This window comes from Micropterus salmoides, unplaced genomic scaffold (assembly GCF_014851395.1).
Source record: "Micropterus salmoides isolate LMB-PRFRI ecotype aquatic unplaced genomic scaffold, ASM1485139v1 Ms_hic_scaffold_1, whole genome shotgun sequence".
In the NCBI taxonomy this organism is placed as follows: Eukaryota; Metazoa; Chordata; class Actinopteri; order Centrarchiformes; family Centrarchidae; genus Micropterus; species Micropterus salmoides.
Window position 1 is genome coordinate 50,542,281 of NW_024040040.1, and position 17,524 is coordinate 50,559,804.

The window sequence follows — 17,524 nt, forward strand, 5'->3', positions numbered from 1 at the left end:
TTAACTGCAGACTCCTGCTCCTAAATGTCTGTCTTCCTCTGATGATTCAAGCCCTGGATGTTCCACCACGAGAGCTCCTTCTACTTTAAACTCAAACTCGCCACCTTCAGACCGGCGCAGGAAGTGCGTGTGGCGCTCAAAAATCACTATGCCAGGTCAGTGGAGTTAAGATCTTTATTGGAAACCCAGCCTTCAAACATCATGGTACATTTTTTTTTATTAAGTCAGAGTTACAGCAACAGCAGCAACAGGTCCCATGTGGTCTAGAGCAGTGGTTCCCAAACTGAGGTGCTAGGCCTCCTCAGGGAAAACACGTGGAGTTTCCAGAGGAGGGGGGTGGGGGAGCATAAAGTACTATATATATCACTTATTAGATTTCGTAGAGGGTCAGAGAACGTGTGCTCTGAGCTGATCTGAGGTATTACAGTCTGAAAGATTTGGGAACCGCCGGTCTAGCATGAGACAGAGAGGCCGACCGGGCCGAAGCTTCACCGTGAGATGAAGCCACAGAACGAGCAGCCAAGAGTTCAAACAGAACATGGAAACAAAAACAGACGGAAACACAAATAAGGGAAACTATAGAAAAATACATTTTGAGTCTTCTTAAATGTCTGGGGAGGCATGGTTCAACCCCGAACGAGTTCATTGTTATATGACGTAAACAAAAAGGATACAGAGGCATACTCAAGTGTTGTTATCTTTCTTCTGTTATTAATAAAACAGCTTTTAAACTGTCAGAAAACTTTATAAACTGTCTCGCAGGCTACAATAACACACGACCGCCAAATGAAAACAAAAAAACAAAATGGTTTATCTTTTTTATTAGTGAATCCAGAGATTCTGTACTTCAGATTCCACGTAGCGTGAAATCAATATAAATACATTTCTTGTTAAAAAGAGGACGCGGTGAGAGATATTTTGCAGTCATGGTGTCGGCCTGAGCCTCTAAATAATCAAGCGAGAGTTCCTTTACACCAAAATACAGAAAGAATTTAAAATAAAGAAAGAAAACCTCTGAATGAGATGGCAAATTTGCCATTCTGTTGATGTTAGAAGCAAAAAAAAATAGGTGAAAATCTAAGCGGTGCTCCAGATATTCACCCTAGATGTGATGCTGGTGATCAGCCTCCAATCCAACTGCGAGCAAACTGTCTGGCAGCCTGCTGCTTCGCCCTCCAGATGCTACGAGTGAGACATGAGAGTCTCGCTAAAGCGGCATCATTCATGTTCACAATAAACTGAAAGTACTGATGTTTTTTTTTTTTTTTTCCACCTTGAAATGCACTTAGAGTTCTCCAAAAAACACAGATGTCTACTGATGGTTGAAAAAAAACTAACAAATTGAAACACACTGTATATTAATAAACTGTATTGGATTGGCATAGGCTGATCTTAATAAAAAATAATCATTATTGGTGCGGCGTATCTGTTCATCTCGAGTAAAATCCCAGCTTCCCCCCTCTTGTCGCACGTCTTTAGATCTGGAAAAGAGAGAAAACAGAATTATTTAAACTTTCTTTCTGCCCTTTTAACAAATCATGTTGTGCTTTGAAGGAAAATTATTGCATTCAATGATCAAAACAATTAATAAAAGATGAATAGAATAATTATTTGAGCATGATTAGGGGACCAAAACCCTTTGCCCGGTCCCACAGACTTCCTCACACTGTAAGCCAAAATATCTTGGGACAGGACGCTGGTGACGTCACTTTGAGGCTGTGCAGTAATGATCGGGGTTGGAGCCATGTTATTGAAGTCCCGCCCACATAGCCAGCAGGGCTCAGCTGTCAATCATGACGTGAAACCCCCCTTTTTATAGCATCAAATAACTAATGACAAACAAACGTCAGCCTGATGAGAGGCAGAACCACGTTTGGGCCCATGTCCCTTCCACAAACATGCAGGGCGCGGTCGAGATGTTTTGGATCTTCGGCACTTTACTGGGAGCCGTCATGTCGTCCATCTTTATATACGGTCAATGGTCGGGGCTGAGCTCCTCCACACACAGCAAAGTCAGACAAAGCAGAGCAGAAAGGCCGCGGTGGAGAAGTGAACCGGGTGAAGTGATGAAGATTACTCCAGTTGATGATGACTACGCTCACTTTAAAGCCTCAAATATGCTTCAGAAAAAAAACGGGACTGTCGAAAAGTATAATCCTTACTTAAGTAAATGAAATAAAACCAATAATTACATCAATACACCTGTTCAACAAGCACAGCTTTCATCTGCTCTGTCCGCGGTCTCTCATCCACCACTGCTGTGTCTGACAAGCTCATCGCGCTAGCTGGGCTAACAGCCAATTGTTACAAACAAGCGGATTTGAGAGCCGTCTGTCTGTAGTGAAAAGCCCCTTTTTCCACTGCAGAGTACCAGCTCGATTCGCCTTTGTTTGGTTTTCCATTGGGGAAAAGTTGAGGAGCTCCGCAAGTGGCGGCGAGGGAGAGCTCGCAAGGCCGGCCAGCCGCCCGCTCACAGAGCCCTCTGCTCCCGCCGTCACACAGACCGCTGAAGCAACAACGGCAGAGGAAAACACAGGTTTTCATACCGCTTATCTGTCTTTACATTCTGAGGAATGTTGAAACGTTTTAATTTAAATCAAGAGACAGCTGTGGGTCGTATTGAAAATTACGTTGCGGCAGTTGTGTGTGGCCTCGCTATGACGACCAGCTACACTATCCGCAATGGAAAACAAGAGCACGACCAAACCGAGTCGAGTAGAGCTGGTACTGCTAATGAAAAAAAACGCCAAAACTGTTTCAAAACACTTTGGCTGAATAAGAGCTGACGTAGCGAACGTGTAACTCACGTCTGGTCAGCTGTTTCCGCTGTCTGCGTCTTACCAGATATTCCAAATTACATGCGGGGACATGGCTGGTAGCAATTTGCCCGCTTGAAACACATTTCTGAGAACCTCTCTCCATTTTTCTAAGATCAATGACCATCAGATTCATGCGACTGGTTTTGTTTCTGGTTTGGAACCCATACGTTTTGTTTATTACAGCCATGTGTAACGTCAACTACTGACGTAACTACACTTGCTGGTTTATTCGCTTCAAACCAGCTGATGGAAACGCACAGACTTCGCATTTACCTTTGTTTTTTTTTTATTCGCATGATAATTGGATGGAAACATGTCTGTATGTTGTCACACAGGCTGTTGCACTAAAAAGAATCAAGGTAAGCTGGTTTATGTATAAAATCAGGCATGTTCGACTGCAACAATCACAAAAAGGTCTGCGAAATCCTGGAGGGACTATGTTTATTGTTACGCACCAAAATTACCAGTGCAAATTCCTTGTATGTGTAAACCTGCTTGTCAATAAAGATGATTATATTATCAGAACCACAGGAGCTGCAATTTTTTGGATAAAAGGAGGTCAAATGTGTCACAACATCCATTTATAGAAGAAGCATGAACGCCTGGCCTACAAATTATTCTCCAGATCTAAGGAACATGCTTGTTTGGCACAGAACCCCAAAATCACTTCATTCTTATATATTTATTTTCAGTGAAAATCACTGGCAAAGATTACCACCCCCACAGGAATCATGACTCAATGTGTCAAAATAACTGCAATGTTTTTGCATATCGATTAGCCCTTTAAAGAGTATCGATAAAATCCTGATGAAATGTGTCTGTAGCACAGCGTATTAAAATAAATTCTTGTTTAAATCATTTTATAACATATACTTAAATAAAAAGAAGATGTGGATTTTAGACCACAGTTGATTTAGGCAAAGATTTTGGCTTATTTCGAAAGTACATTTATGAAAGTAAAACACTTTTAAGTTCTTGATGTACCGGCAATGATATTCAAAAAAAAGATAGTGAGCCCTGCTTCCATGAACTGAACTCAGGAGGTAAAAGTTGATAAGAATAAAAAGCAGCTTACATCATCAATGTCCTCATCATCATCGCCAATGTCGTCGAACTGGATGTCTTCGTCGTCTCCGGGCCCGAAGGTGTCTGTCTCATTGATTTTGGCTGCGAGAAGAAAAAAATTATTACTAAAACATGTTCACGAATCAGACAAACGCTGTTTCTACTACACTGAGATGATCTGAAAGTAAAAAGAAAGTTAAATACTGCATGAAAGGTTGTAATAATGGTCAGGAATGTGAGGACGTCGGCTGTGTAAAGACATTATTTCACCGATTCCACCATCACTGAAGAATAAAGCTGCTCGTTACAAACAACGAACACGGAGGTTTGGACTGAAGGAAACGCCACAGTCTCACCTGTGCGAGCTGAATAAATAGCGTTCACTGTAAATAAACTCCTGCCCTTGTTTCACTACAGTGACGTTCAGTCTGCGGTGCTGTTGGCGTGACGTGTGATGTTTAACTCACCGTGCTCTGGCAGCTCTCCGTAGGCTTTCAAACTGCGAGCCTCGTCTGCGTTGTACTTCAGGATGACGTCAGCTTTGTTGTCCTGAAACAGAAGTTGAGCTATGAGACGGTGTTTAAGTGTTTAGTTCACACTTCCGAGTGTTTTAGTGACAGAGACGAATACAGAACCTGTATGTAGTGCTGCAATGATTAATCAAAAGTTATTAAATAAATGGCCAACTTCTTGGATTAATGATTTAAACTGATTAATCGGTTAAGAAAAATTTTGATTCCAGCTTCTTAAATGTGAATATTTTCTGGTTTCTTTCCTTCTCTGTGACAGTAAACTGAACATCTGTGTGTTGTGGACAAAAGACATTTGAGGACGTCATCTTGAGCTTTGGGAAACACTGTTCGACATTTTATAGCCCAAACAACTAATCCAGTGTTTCCCATATATTGATTTATTTGTGCCAGTTAACCACAAACACATTGACAACAGACCCGTCTGTAAAGTGAAAGGTTAGTATCATTAACACCGCTGCACAAATCTGCCCAACACTGCCTAGCTAAAAGGATAGCTACGTTAACGTTAGAAAACAGCTGGTTTGTACATAGCTGCTAGTTTGTGAAACAGTATAAAATACAATGAAAATAATCTAATCCAGAATTTATAAAATAATGCAATTTTATTAAAAGCCGATTTTAAAAGTGAGTGTTTGCAGGTAAGCCATAGTGGCTATCTATATATATGTGATATATTATATGATTAATAATTTTGTCTGTCAGTAACGGTTGCTTCTTCCAATTCAGAGCACAAAAAAAAAAAAGATCTCTAAAGAGTTGCTGCTTATATTTCTGAAGGCAGCAACAAGAGCGGCGCCGTGACCTCAGAGTGAGGGGGTCGGTCAGCGTTTAACGGTCTTATCTGGATCACGTGCGAGCGACCAACACACCTGGTAATCTCTCAGTCCGACCAGGATGATGTCTGACGTGTTGATCCAAACCTAGAGGGAAACCAAACAGAGCAGAGATTACCCCGTGTCATACAGCAGCACACTGCACTTTGTGACCCTCACACACACACACACAGTCAACTGAGTGCACGCTGCCACATCAACGACGGCTGACTGACCATTGAGAACACGCCGATTCAGCATTACGTCAGGGGGTTTCCTGTGTACGCAAAGGTGCGAGAGGACGGTCAGGACGTTCCTACCTTTTTCCGGAGTTTTCCTCTGATGTGGCAAAGCCGCTTGGTGCCATCAAAGCACATGGCCTCCAGACGTCCGTTCCCCAGCATTTTGATCACCTGAGCGTATTCTGGAAGAAACACGAGAGCGGGCAGAGGGTTGTTAGTCCAACGTAGCACACAAAAATCAGACATCGGGACGTTTACATTAACCTGAGACAGTTTTACCAACAATACGAGCAGGTGCCAAGACATCACGTGGAGGATGAGAGTTTTACAGATACAAAAACTGTTCAAAAGAGGTCAAAGAGGTCAAAGAGATCACAAATACAGGAAATAACATACATCTGTATAATTAACAGGCTTTCCTGCTGTGTTCATTATTGCAACCATGCCTTAAATATGTAGCTAGTATAATATAAGACGTATTAAGCTTCAGGAAAAATGAGCAGTGGTGTTCGAGGACATTTATTGAGTAGGTGATTGTTTAAACTGTCATCTAGTAATGTCACTGACGGGCAGAACTGGGGACCTCTGCTTTACAGGAATAAAATTAATTTCTAAAAACACTAATTTCACTGGTGAAAGCTACAGTGTCCGACGACTTCTACCAACTTTTTCTGTGACTCTGGCAACATAACAGATAAAGGATGGAAACAGAAGAAGACGCCTCGTTATCGCTGCTGTCTCAATAGGAAGGTTCTGCTGCGTTGGTTGTACAAAAAAGGGCCAGCAAAGAACAAGAAGTAGAGCTTTTATATAAAAACAAGTGGGAACAGAACCTGGACACTATTTTGTTTGTGGTATTAATTTACACGACATCGATGCTGCTCACTGAGAAAAGCCCAATTGTTTTGACTAAACTCAATTTGTAGTCAGAGGTCTTCTCATTTCTTCAATTTACAAATAAGTGACTTTACAAACATTTGCAGAAAATATGATACAATTATACATATTTTAAGGAGGTTCAGTAGTTAACACAATATTTATTACATCTGCTCCAAATAACACTGTTTGCAGTAAGTATGCTACATCTTCACTACTTGAAAGACTTCTTTAAGCCAGTAAAAGCCTCCTCCGCACACTGAGCTCACTTCAACACCAGCAGGAATTTTGGCAGCGCTGAGCTCTGCAGTCGAAGCTCAGTACACACTGACTGCAGGCTGAAACAACATCCAGCCAGACTCTGTGTGTCAGAAAACCTTTCATAGCCGAGTTTATATGTCCTCAAACGTGAGCTGTATATATGGTGCAGATTGTTTGAGTTATCAGTTCTTTCCTCTGCATCCTTTCTGGTAGATAACCGAGTTTGCGGGTTGTGTTTTTTTTTAGCTTGGCCCCATAAATGAGAAATTAAGAGGCTCTTTCAAATTGTGAACTCTTCTTCAAACAGGCTGATTCATGAAGTGCTGAAATATTATACAAGAGATGTTCTCAGATTCAGAGCTGAACCAGAACATATCTATATTTGAAAAGCTGAAACTAGGCCGTGCAATAAAACAAAAATGATAATTATCGCAATATTCATTTGAATTATGAACAAATAAGCACTATTTCTATTGAAAATTCTATTATTTTGTTGCGGAAAACTGACAGGAAAAAAAGATTTTACTAAATTTTCCTGCATATTTACTGTCAATTTCTCAGTGATGTTTTTAATGTTCTAATTCAGATTTGTAAAATGATCCACTGTTTGTTCTGACCATAACGAAAAGTTTAAAACCACAATTAAACGTCTGGTTCTTTAAAATTTCCCTCCGGAGCAAAAATCAGCCTTTAAACTTGAAAGACATTTATCCTGATAAATATCAACATCGAAGGATATGAAATTTTATCGTCATCTCGCACAGCCCTAGCTGGATCCAGTGATTTTTTTGTTTTAAACTGATGATTAAATTTTGAATTAATTATCAAAATGGTTCCAAAGTAGTTTCATGTTGACTTACTGAGCATTTAAGCTTTTCCCCAATGTAAAATAAACACCAGAGGTTCTGGATGGTTTCTTCTCATATCCACTAACAACAGGAATAAAGTTAACATATGGTGACCAGAGTTACTACAGGTACTCCTGTTTGCCTATAAATACAAACACAAGTTTATTCTGATGTCCCTAATTTGCCTTTTAAAGGTTGTGTAACTAAACACTAAGGTCCCCTTTGAAAAGACACACAGTGGCCCACCAGCCTGGACCAGGACTCACCTTGTCCATCCTCTTTGAACACCAGCTCCCTCTTCTCGGACTCATTCTCGTTCTTTCCACGTCGCCGATTCTTTCCTCCCTTACCTGTAAACAGAGACCAGAATTTTCAGAAAATTAATGTTTGTGTGATCTATAATTCACAGAGTTACCGGTCACCTCTCGGTTCCTGTTTAGTCTACACTTCCCGTCGTGACAATGTCTAGTTGACACACGTCCCCCACTGATGATCTGTCTGTAAACGCTTATTGATTACATTAATAATCATTTAAAAGCTCGTGTCAGCCGCTCTGTACATGACCGGAAAGAAGAAGAAGAAGAAGATAAGGACAAGAACAGTAACGTCAGCTAAGGTTTAGACTGACGTTAGCTTGCTAGCACGCTACTCTAAGTGACATTCTAGTAACTTTACTTTTTTTAAGACGCTCAAATCAAATCCTCAGATGAGTTTAAAATCCCTTTATCAAGCTACCTGAATTACCCTGGGTTAACTTTATTGGAATAAAGCCGCAGATGTCACGGGGCCAGACCGGGTGGGGTTTAACTATCAACTAGCTAGTTAGCAGTGTTAGCTAACAACCAACGGACTTACCCTGCCGTTATAGTGCGGTGTCTTAGCTAGCTGGCTAGCAGGCACACCGTGTTTAACAACTTCATCTGGCCTAAACTTCATCTTTAACTCATCCAAACTCATCCTGAGTGAGTAAGAAACACACAGATCCAGCTGACGGACGCGTAAAAGACAATAATCCGTGATGCTAACTAGCTTTAGCCGGTCGGTGTCACGTTTTCACTGCGTGTCTTCACGGCGCGAACACAATTAACAACATTAACGTCTTCCTCCGGGGTCCTTACCTTTATTTTTGGGCATATTCTTTCACGCCTCGGTCACTCTAATCCCGCTCGGTGGAAAAGACTTTCTGTTAAACAATAACTGTTTTTAACAGTCAGCTAAAAGCTCAGAGTCTAAATTCACTGAACGAAGCGAGAAGCTAGCTGAGGCTCTGTGCCGGTTTGCGCATGCGCCCGCCAAGATATTCAAAATGCCATTGCTTTATTGTAACAGGTGATTGTTACAGAGACAATAGACTGCGGACAACATCTAAACGGCAGGTGAACACCTGAAGTACCCAGATCCTTTACTTAGGTAAAAGTACTAATACTTCCCTGTAAAAATACAAGTTACAAGTAAAATTACTGCATTGAAAATGTTACTCAATGCAGAATCAAAAAGCACCATGCAACTGTTATTCTATTATATATCATTAGATTATTATTTAACATGTATTTATGTAAAAGCAGGATTTTACTTTTGGCGTTAGTTGAGGTTGAACTATTTTGTATCAGACTACAATTAAGGATTAATCCACTGATTGTTTTCTCCATCAGTCAATTGTAAAAGTTATCTGTGATTATGTGCTGTATGTTTTAATGTTTTCTGTACACCATGTTTTATGTTTTTTGTTATGCCATCAACCTGCCAGAGACTCCAGATGAAAATGTGTCAGCTAATTCAGCTAAATCTGGCTCATTTACATTTTGGACTTAGTCCTTATGTTCATTAATGTCCACTGTCCCTTTTAAATAAATAAATGAACAAACAAACAACAAAATCTGAAAATAGTGAGAAATGCTGTCAAAATTGACCAGAGACTAAAGTGACACCTTCACAATGCTCTCTTTGTCAGTGCAAATCGTAAAATTATTAATAAATACATTAGGTGTAGTAGTCTAATTTATAACAAAACATATTTTTAAACTCTACGTTTTTTGGTGTAAAAATCCAAATTTGTATGATAACTGAAGCTGTCAGATAAATGTGAAGTGAAAAGTACAATATTTACCTCTGAGATGTGCTTGAGTAGAAAGAAAATACTTTAATTTGTTCTTAAGTACAGTACTTGAGCTGATGTACTTAAATACTGTCCACCACTGGAGTATAAAATGTATTATTCTGATCCTTTACTTAAGTAAAGTAGAAATACCTAAATATAAAAACACTCTATACTGTACTCGTGTACAGACATATCATCAGCAAATTGTGCTTAAAATACAACCTATAATCATTCCGCAGAAAATAATCTATTGTTGGATCGTTGATGCGTCAAATAGCATTTTACTGTTGAAGCTGGTCGAGGTGGAGATGACCATGTAAAAATAATACATACAAGTAAAAGTCCTGCACTCAACATTTTACTGAAATAAAAGAACAGAAGGATCAAAGTAAAAATGCTTAGTGGTGTCTGACAGTGTTATATTATTATAAAACATATTCTACAGGTTTATTTTTGCATGTAGGGTGATGAAGTAGCTTGTTGTGTTTAATTCACTGGAGTGAAACTGACACTCCAATCTGGTTATTTTATTTATCTAGGCTATATTTGGCCCCTCCACACTGACCCAGGGCCGTTTGCTTTCAGCTTATAGCGTCTCTTTACTTAAAAACAGGTTTTCAGTGTGGGTAGGCCTGCAGCACAAACACACAGTTTGTTTTGTCTTGTATCTCTGTTCATCTTTGTTGTCCTTGTTTTTTCGCCGCATGTCCGTGTTTATCTTCCTGTTAACTGTCCTTGGGACTGTGTTTGACATTAATAGCAACATAAAACGGGAGTCAAATGATTAATAGATTAAGATTCCCAGCAGAATATGAAGTGTTTATAGTTCCACCTTCACCAGCTGCAACGTCAAAGTGATGGTTACAAGGTTTATTTGTCATTTTACAGCACATGGTTGTAAAAGATAATGAGATGACGTTTGTAGTTCCCTTTCTCCCACTCACAAAAGTAAACAATAAAATTATGTGCAGAAATAAAGTTATTTTAAATGGTGAAAAGAAGCTGCTCTGGAATCTGGTGGTACGACACATAAATGCATAATTATAATCTAATTATATAATATTTATAATCCTGTAATGGGCCATTCTGCATAATCAGGTTTTCTTTTTAAGCTTTTGGTACTTTAAGTATATGTTCATGTTGCTATGTTTTACTTTTTCTTTGTGTAAAAAATCTTCTTCCACCACTGCTGATGCATCAATCTGCATTTTTAGTATCGGAGCTGGTCAAGGTGAAGCTTGTTTTAACAACTTTATACACAGTTACGCTAGTTTAACTATATGTTGATCATATATTTTGAAAGTCAAACCTTAATCTATAAAGTAACTCCAGCTGTGGAGTAAACTGCACAATACTTCCCGCTGAAATGTAAGATCAGATGTTCAGAATCACAATCAGGTTTCTTGCTTTTTTCTTTCTTCAAGTCCATTTTCACATAGAAGGAATTTGCACGTTCAGTTTTGTGCGTAAGCAATAAACATAAGGAAAGTAAATAGTAGCGCAAAGATTGTAGCGCAAACAATCTGGATTCAAGGTGACAATAAGAGGAAATAAATATCGTACGAAATAGGAAATCAAAAAAGCAAACAATGGAAGATTATTTGTAAAAATAATAATCTTTTTTCACAATTTGCTTGTTGCTTTTATGTTTCATGTAAAGCAATTTGAATTTCGCTGTTGCTGAAATGTGTTACAATACAAATAAACATGCCTTGCCTTACATTCAAAATCATAATCATAATCTGAAATACTTTATTTATCCCCGTGGGGAAACTATTGTGTCACAGTTGCAAAAAATAAGATATACACAAGGGCGTCACTTTGTATTGAAAAGTGGTGGGGACACAGGCGCTCAGATTAGGGGTGTGAAAAGACATTTAGCTCGCGAGACATCACGAGGCGTGATATTAGGTTCATGAGAACGAGACAGAAAGATCCTTAAACAGTGTTTTAAAGATATCCTCAATGGTGAGATATATGAGTGGGATGTCTGGGGGACCTCCCACAGGAAATTTTGATCTTTAAACACTTAATTTCATTGCATGCATTGCATTTCACTGCATTCTAGTGAAAGTTTCTGCACCAGTTTATGGTGGAAATGTTTTTCTTTATGCAAAATTCAGGCAGAAGTTGACATTTCAAAATATATAAATATAATAGAATGTAAGTCAGCGCAGCTCTCAGGCTTTCTGTGCTGCTTTCAGGTCTGTTTCTCCTGGAGATCAACTTTTCTCATGTAATATCATCACTGCTGAGGCAACACATATGTAGGCAGGATTTAGTCCTCTCTTGTCATGTTCACAGGGAGAGAATGGAACAGACATGTCCCCAGCGTCCCCAGTGTAAATGACAGCTATGGATATACACGTTGCACATCAAGGCAAAAGGGAATAGGAATAATAATAGAAAGTTAGAAAGTTAGAAAGTAAAATAAAGTATAAATATAAAATTTTGAGAAAAATATAAGGATAAAAAAATATATAAAGGAGTATGGATATGGACTATATTTACATGATTAACAGAATTGTAATGATGTACATACTAAATAAATAGAAGCAGAATTGAAGCAGAAACCATTGCACATTTAATATTATAATAGATAATCTTGCAAATTCTGTTATAGTGTGACCAATGGATGGAAATATAGTAAAAAACAAACCATTAACTTCTTTGCTGGGGACTCTTGGGGGTCCCCGGACCCGAGGTTTTACATCAGTATTGCAGTATTTGTGCAGATTTAATTGCGCGCTGTTCCTCCGCGCCACCAGGGGGCGCGCTGCCCCCTCCGAGGAGCTGTCGGTGTTTTTATTTCTCCAGGAAGAAACATTTCGGTTGAGCTCAGCTAGTGACCCTCCTGCAGCGAGTAAAGGTTAAATATCGTCTCTTTCTGAACATTTAGACGCGCGTTTCAACTCGTCGTCTCAACCCACAAATAGCCAAGTCGTGCAAAGTTTAAAAAGATACGTATTTCCGGCTTGAACTCGTAGTCTCTCTGCACGTTAGCTTCCTTGTTGCTAAGCTAAAGCTAGCTGCAGTTTTGTTTTCCAGCTAACCTGAGCGGCGAGGTTTGGCTGTGATGGCTGACTTCAGCAGCAGCATCCTGGTGAGTAAACATTTATTTAAAGGGGGAAAATAGTTCAGTGAGGAAAAGAAGTGTTGCAGCTTCTCTCTGCATTCAATAAAACAGAATATTATGTTATAACAGGAGGTATAACGTGTGTTTTTAAGCATTATGTTTCCTTTTGCCATAATTATTATTAAATAAATACTCTAGGAAATTAATCCCCCTTCCCCTTTTTAGTAAAACGATTCCAAACACAAACAATAACATCCATCCATCCAACCGTTACCCAGTCGTTACAGGTAAGGTTTTATAATTTCATTTAAAACCTGAAAACACTATGAAACACACAAGAAACATAAATCTCTTTTTTTTTTTTTTTGTCCATCATTGTGTTTTGGAGAGACTATTTCACACATACTGAGCTAAACATTAGTACACAATAATAATATATAATGAGCTACACACACTTCATATTCTTACTGGGATCATTGTTGTCTTCCTTCTGATTGGAGGAAACCTGCAGCTACAGGAAGTGTTTGATGAAATACGCTTACTATAACATCCAGCCGCTGCTGCACATAAACGTCACTTTGCAGTAAAATACAATCTGCACATCTGCTGCTTCATTCATAAATCCTCCAGTATCCGTGGGGGTGAAAGCATTAAACCATCTGTTATTTGTTTTTTTCTCTCGTGTTAGATGTTTTCTGAACATCCGGCGGTCGGAGCCGGGCCCGCAGGAAGAGCTACGTCATCGTCAGGCGTGTCAGGAAATGCAGGCTGGGACGGTTCAGGCGGGATGGACCAGATAACCGTGGTGAGAATAGATGACACACACATCGCAGAGGAGCAGTCTCATGTCGGGGTCAAGGTCAAAGACGCCGCCGCAGAGTACTATGAGATGGAGTACTCGATACCTGCGGAGGAGGAGGTGGCGGCGGCGGCAGCGGCTGCGGGAGAGGAGGAGGAAGACGGTGTTTATGTCATCGAGTATTCAAATCCGGAAGAGGAGGGAGAGAGCTACCAGTTTACGATGTCCGTGGACAGATCGCTCCCGGCCAAAAAGCCAGTAACTAAAAATCTTGTGGTTGGAGAGGACGCCAGAGCTCCTTCGCCTGTGACGTCCAAACCGCTCAGGCCGGCGAGGCCGAGACAGGAGGCGAGGCAGAAGAAGAAGCTGGAGGCTAAAAAGGAGGAAGTTCTGAGCAATAAGTGTGTGTTGGAGCTCGGAGAGAACTACAGCGACGTGATGGAGATGAATTCAGGTAAAAGACTGGTGTGCTCGCTGTGCCCGCCGCCCGGCAGGTTCTTCAAGAGAGGCTCAGGTTTGGCCGTACATTTAAAACAAATGCACCAGTTGATGGGGAAGAAGACGTTCTTCTGCGCGTCGTGCAAACAAACGGTTCGCTCTCAGATCGAGCTGGACGCCCACACGCGACGCCACGCCAACCAGGACGCGGTGTTCACCTGCCTCCTCTGCTCGGCGGAGGCGGAAAACAAAACGGACGCGGACAAGGCGGTGTTCAAAGGCTCGAGGTGGGGTCTGAAGAGGCACCTGGAGACCGAGCACCCGGGCGTCATCCCGCGCTGCGACATCTGTAATAAAGGCTTCAAGACGCTCGTGTCGTACCTGGCCGACCAGTTCAGGCACGTCGGCGTGTCGCCCTACCACTGCGCCAAGTGTCAGATCTATGAGATGACAGAGAGGGGTCTGACTATTCACATCAAAAACCACGACAAGAAGAGCAGCAGCAGCAGCAGCAGCAGCAGCAGCAGCAGGGGTCTACTGAAAACCACCTGCAGACGCCTGCAGTCCCCGCCGGCGCTGATAACTCCGCCACCGACGACTCTGACTTCTGACACGTTTCGTCTTTCCAAAATCATTTTTAGACTAAAGCAGCTCGGTGACCTCCTCTCTGTCAGGTGGACGTCTGACATTTATGCATCTTTGACGAAACTGAACTGAACTTTTGTTTGTTTTTTGTAAATGTATCAAATTTAGGAAACCTGGTTTTGTAATTTCACAACTTGCCTCAAGTTGTTCATAACTGTGGTGCCATCTGGTGGAGTCTCAGTGTCATGTGTGGAGTAAATACAGTTTGGTGACATCGCGCTCGGTAGGGAATTGATCATAACCTGGGTCTTATTTATGTATGTGGCCATCAAGCCTGTTGGATATGTTGATTTCTTTTATTTAAAGGAATAGTTTGCAAATGTGCTTTCTTGCTGAGAGTTTGACGATCAGCACCTCTCTAATGTCTGTACAGTAAATATGAAGTTGGAGCCAGTTAGCTTAGCACAAAGACTGGAAACAGGGGAAACAGATAGCCTACCAGCACATCTAAGAGCTGGGGTACACTAGAAAAGCCATCTGACAAGCGGGTCTGAAGTTAATGAATTAACACGTTATGTCTTGTTTGTTTAATCCAGACACTAACCGAAGGAGGGTCGATCCGTTTTCATCCTGCAGCTTCACAGCAGCATTACGGAGTGAGGATGTTTACCTGCAGGCAGCAGCAGGCATGTAATTATACTCTTAGGAGTAGTAATTATCCTGCCATCAAATACATCTTGTAGGTGCTGGTTTCTTCAAATACATGAGGAAGAAAACGATGATCCGAGTAAGAAGATTAAGTATCTGCCGCCGTAATTATTTGAAAACATATACATGATAAAAACAAAAATGGACGCCCATGTAAGCAGCAATGCCAGTTTTGTTTTCATGCTAAAACGTGTTTTTCTTTAATACTGACATTTTCCTAAGTGTAACGCAGCTTTTAAAGTTTGATGAAGGAGCAGACAGCGGCCGGAGCCACCAGGAGCCGCCCACATGGCTCTTCAGAAACCTATATGAGCTGCAGAACTCATAATTATGATGCTTTTTCTGCAGTAAAAGCTTTTTATCAGCACTTTACGAATAACCCTGACAGAATTATTTTCTAATTAGCCCTCAGTTTTAACTGCAGCGACACAATGAGGATAACGGAGAACACGACACAGAAGAGAACCAGATGTTCACTGTGATGGATCAGTTTGTGCTGATTTCATAGAATTTAAGTGAAGCAGTTAAAATAATGTGTGGTCTCTGTCAGAAAAGCAAGGAGCACTTGATTTGTAATAAACGCACCAGAAGAGCCAGGTTATTGTTTTCCTCTAGAGAAAAGCCTGCATGCATGTAAACGCCCTCACTGTGAATTTAAAATGTATTACAGAAACTTTACATCTCTCATCTTGAGACACTGATGAAGATTGTTTGATATGATTGAAAGCTCCAGAACAGCTTCTAAATTGCTTTGAGATTGTTTTGCCAAATCCCTAAATCCAATCTGTTAAAAAAAAATACAATGTACAATTGTGAAACTGATGTAGAAACTTTACTAGAAAATATTTACAAAAGTAAAACATTGATTATTAAGCTCATCAGGAAAAATAAACTACATTTAACATCTTTTTTCTAACCTTTAATGACTATTTAAATTGTTTATGAAGTAAAAAAAACATTTTTTTACACTATAAAGGCAAGAAGATTCAACTAATTAACCAAAAAGTAATGAAAGTGAAAGTATTTGTTACAGCAGCAGTATTTCCCAAACTTTTTAATTGTGACTCAACAATTTATTTACATTATTTACACTTTATAACAATCTTGGTGTGATCGTGCGCTAAAGAGGTGATTGTTTAATTTGAATAATTTTTTTAGAGAAGTGAAAGTTTTCAGTATTACACAAGAAAAACACAAACATTTGAAATAATGCTCAGACTATGTGTTTTTCTTTGTTTATTATGTTGTGGCCCTTCAGATTTAAATCTGGACCTTATTAGGGGTCTAAATCTGCAGATTGAGAACCAGGTTGAGGCAGTGTGTGGACATGTTTTCTCATTATGTTTAACAGGAAGTGTGACGACACATTTTCAGAATAAATCTGCATCATATAAACAGTTAAACACTGTTAAAGTTATAACGTTTGTTTGTTTATGAATGAATTTTCAATAGATGGGATTAAATGCATGACTTTGTTGTTAAATAGAGGCAGTAAAGGAATAAAACACTTTATTTTACACTCAAATATAAATCATGAATATTCTAACGTTGGAGGATGAAACAAGTATTAAAAGGTGCTAAAATCACTAAAATATCAACTAGGTTTGGTGCATAAACACAGAAGAACTGTCTTTATTAAACATTTACAAGTGAGTGTGAGTTTTTAGTTTTGAAAATTAAAATATGTTACATGTTTGAAATTATCATCTCGGTAACGTGTATTTTTGTATTGTTTTTTTATTCTTTGCTGTAGCTGCTTGTCTCTAAACTTTATCCTTATGTCTTTTTCGTTTTGTTTTCTGACATTAAAGGGAAACGCCACTGATTTTATTTTATCATTGTGTTATTTTGCTCCCGGCAAAACACTCTGGTCTGCAAGTGAACGTAACTGAAATGTGTTTGAAGCATCAAAACCTGTTGATATAATCTCAATACCGCATGCAGACTAGTTTTGGTTCACTTTCTAAAACGGCAGATTTTTAAAAACATACATTTTAAGACAATTGCTTAGATGCTCTGCTCTTAAAACAGATGATAAATATTCACGTAGAGCACAGTGAGCCACAGCGTTTAGCTAAATGCTAACATGCTCACAATGACAGTGCTGATATTCAGCTGATATAACGTTTGCCGAGTTCACCATCTTGTATGCGAACATTTGCTTATAAGCAGTAAAGTACAGCTGAGGCTGATGGGAATGTCGTCAGGTGTTTAGTCATAAACCAAAGTGTTTGATACATTTTGACCTGATGGTGGCGCTAGATAAAAACAGACGATCACTAAAGTTGTTTAATAATTAAATAAATAATTTAATTTTTTGTGGGGTATATTGACCCTTGTAGAAACTTTCCAGGGCCCGTTTTG

At 39.7% G+C, this 17,524-nt stretch overlaps 2 protein-coding genes across 4 annotated transcripts; one reads left to right on the forward strand and one right to left on the reverse strand.

Annotated features, from left to right (window-relative positions):
- Positions 1-160: 160 nt before the first annotated feature.
- eif1axb (eukaryotic translation initiation factor 1A X-linked b) lies at positions 161-8,741 on the reverse strand. Its single transcript, XM_038705974.1, has 7 exons — positions 8,575-8,741; positions 7,723-7,806; positions 5,550-5,653; positions 5,287-5,337; positions 4,352-4,433; positions 3,895-3,986; positions 161-1,481 (listed from the first exon to the last, which is right to left on the reverse strand). Exons 1-7 carry the CDS (start codon positions 8,588-8,590, stop codon positions 1,476-1,478), a joined length of 435 nt encoding a protein of 144 aa, XP_038561902.1. The 5' UTR covers positions 8,591-8,741; the 3' UTR covers positions 161-1,475.
- On the forward strand, positions 8,214-16,990 carry LOC119893467 (zinc finger protein 260-like). 3 transcript variants are annotated; one of them, XM_038705766.1, is made up of 3 exons: positions 8,891-12,657; positions 12,856-12,917; positions 13,319-16,990. In XM_038705766.1, exon 3 carries the CDS (start codon positions 13,319-13,321, stop codon positions 14,582-14,584), a length of 1,266 nt encoding a protein of 421 aa, XP_038561694.1. In that variant the 5' UTR covers positions 8,891-12,657; positions 12,856-12,917; the 3' UTR covers positions 14,585-16,990. The 3 variants fall into 3 exon arrangements, with proteins under 3 accessions (XP_038561778.1, XP_038561694.1, XP_038561620.1); XM_038705850.1 differs by lacking the exons at positions 8,891-12,657; positions 12,856-12,917 and adding an exon at positions 8,214-8,418; XM_038705692.1 differs by lacking the exon at positions 12,856-12,917.
- Positions 16,991-17,524: the final 534 nt, after the last annotated feature.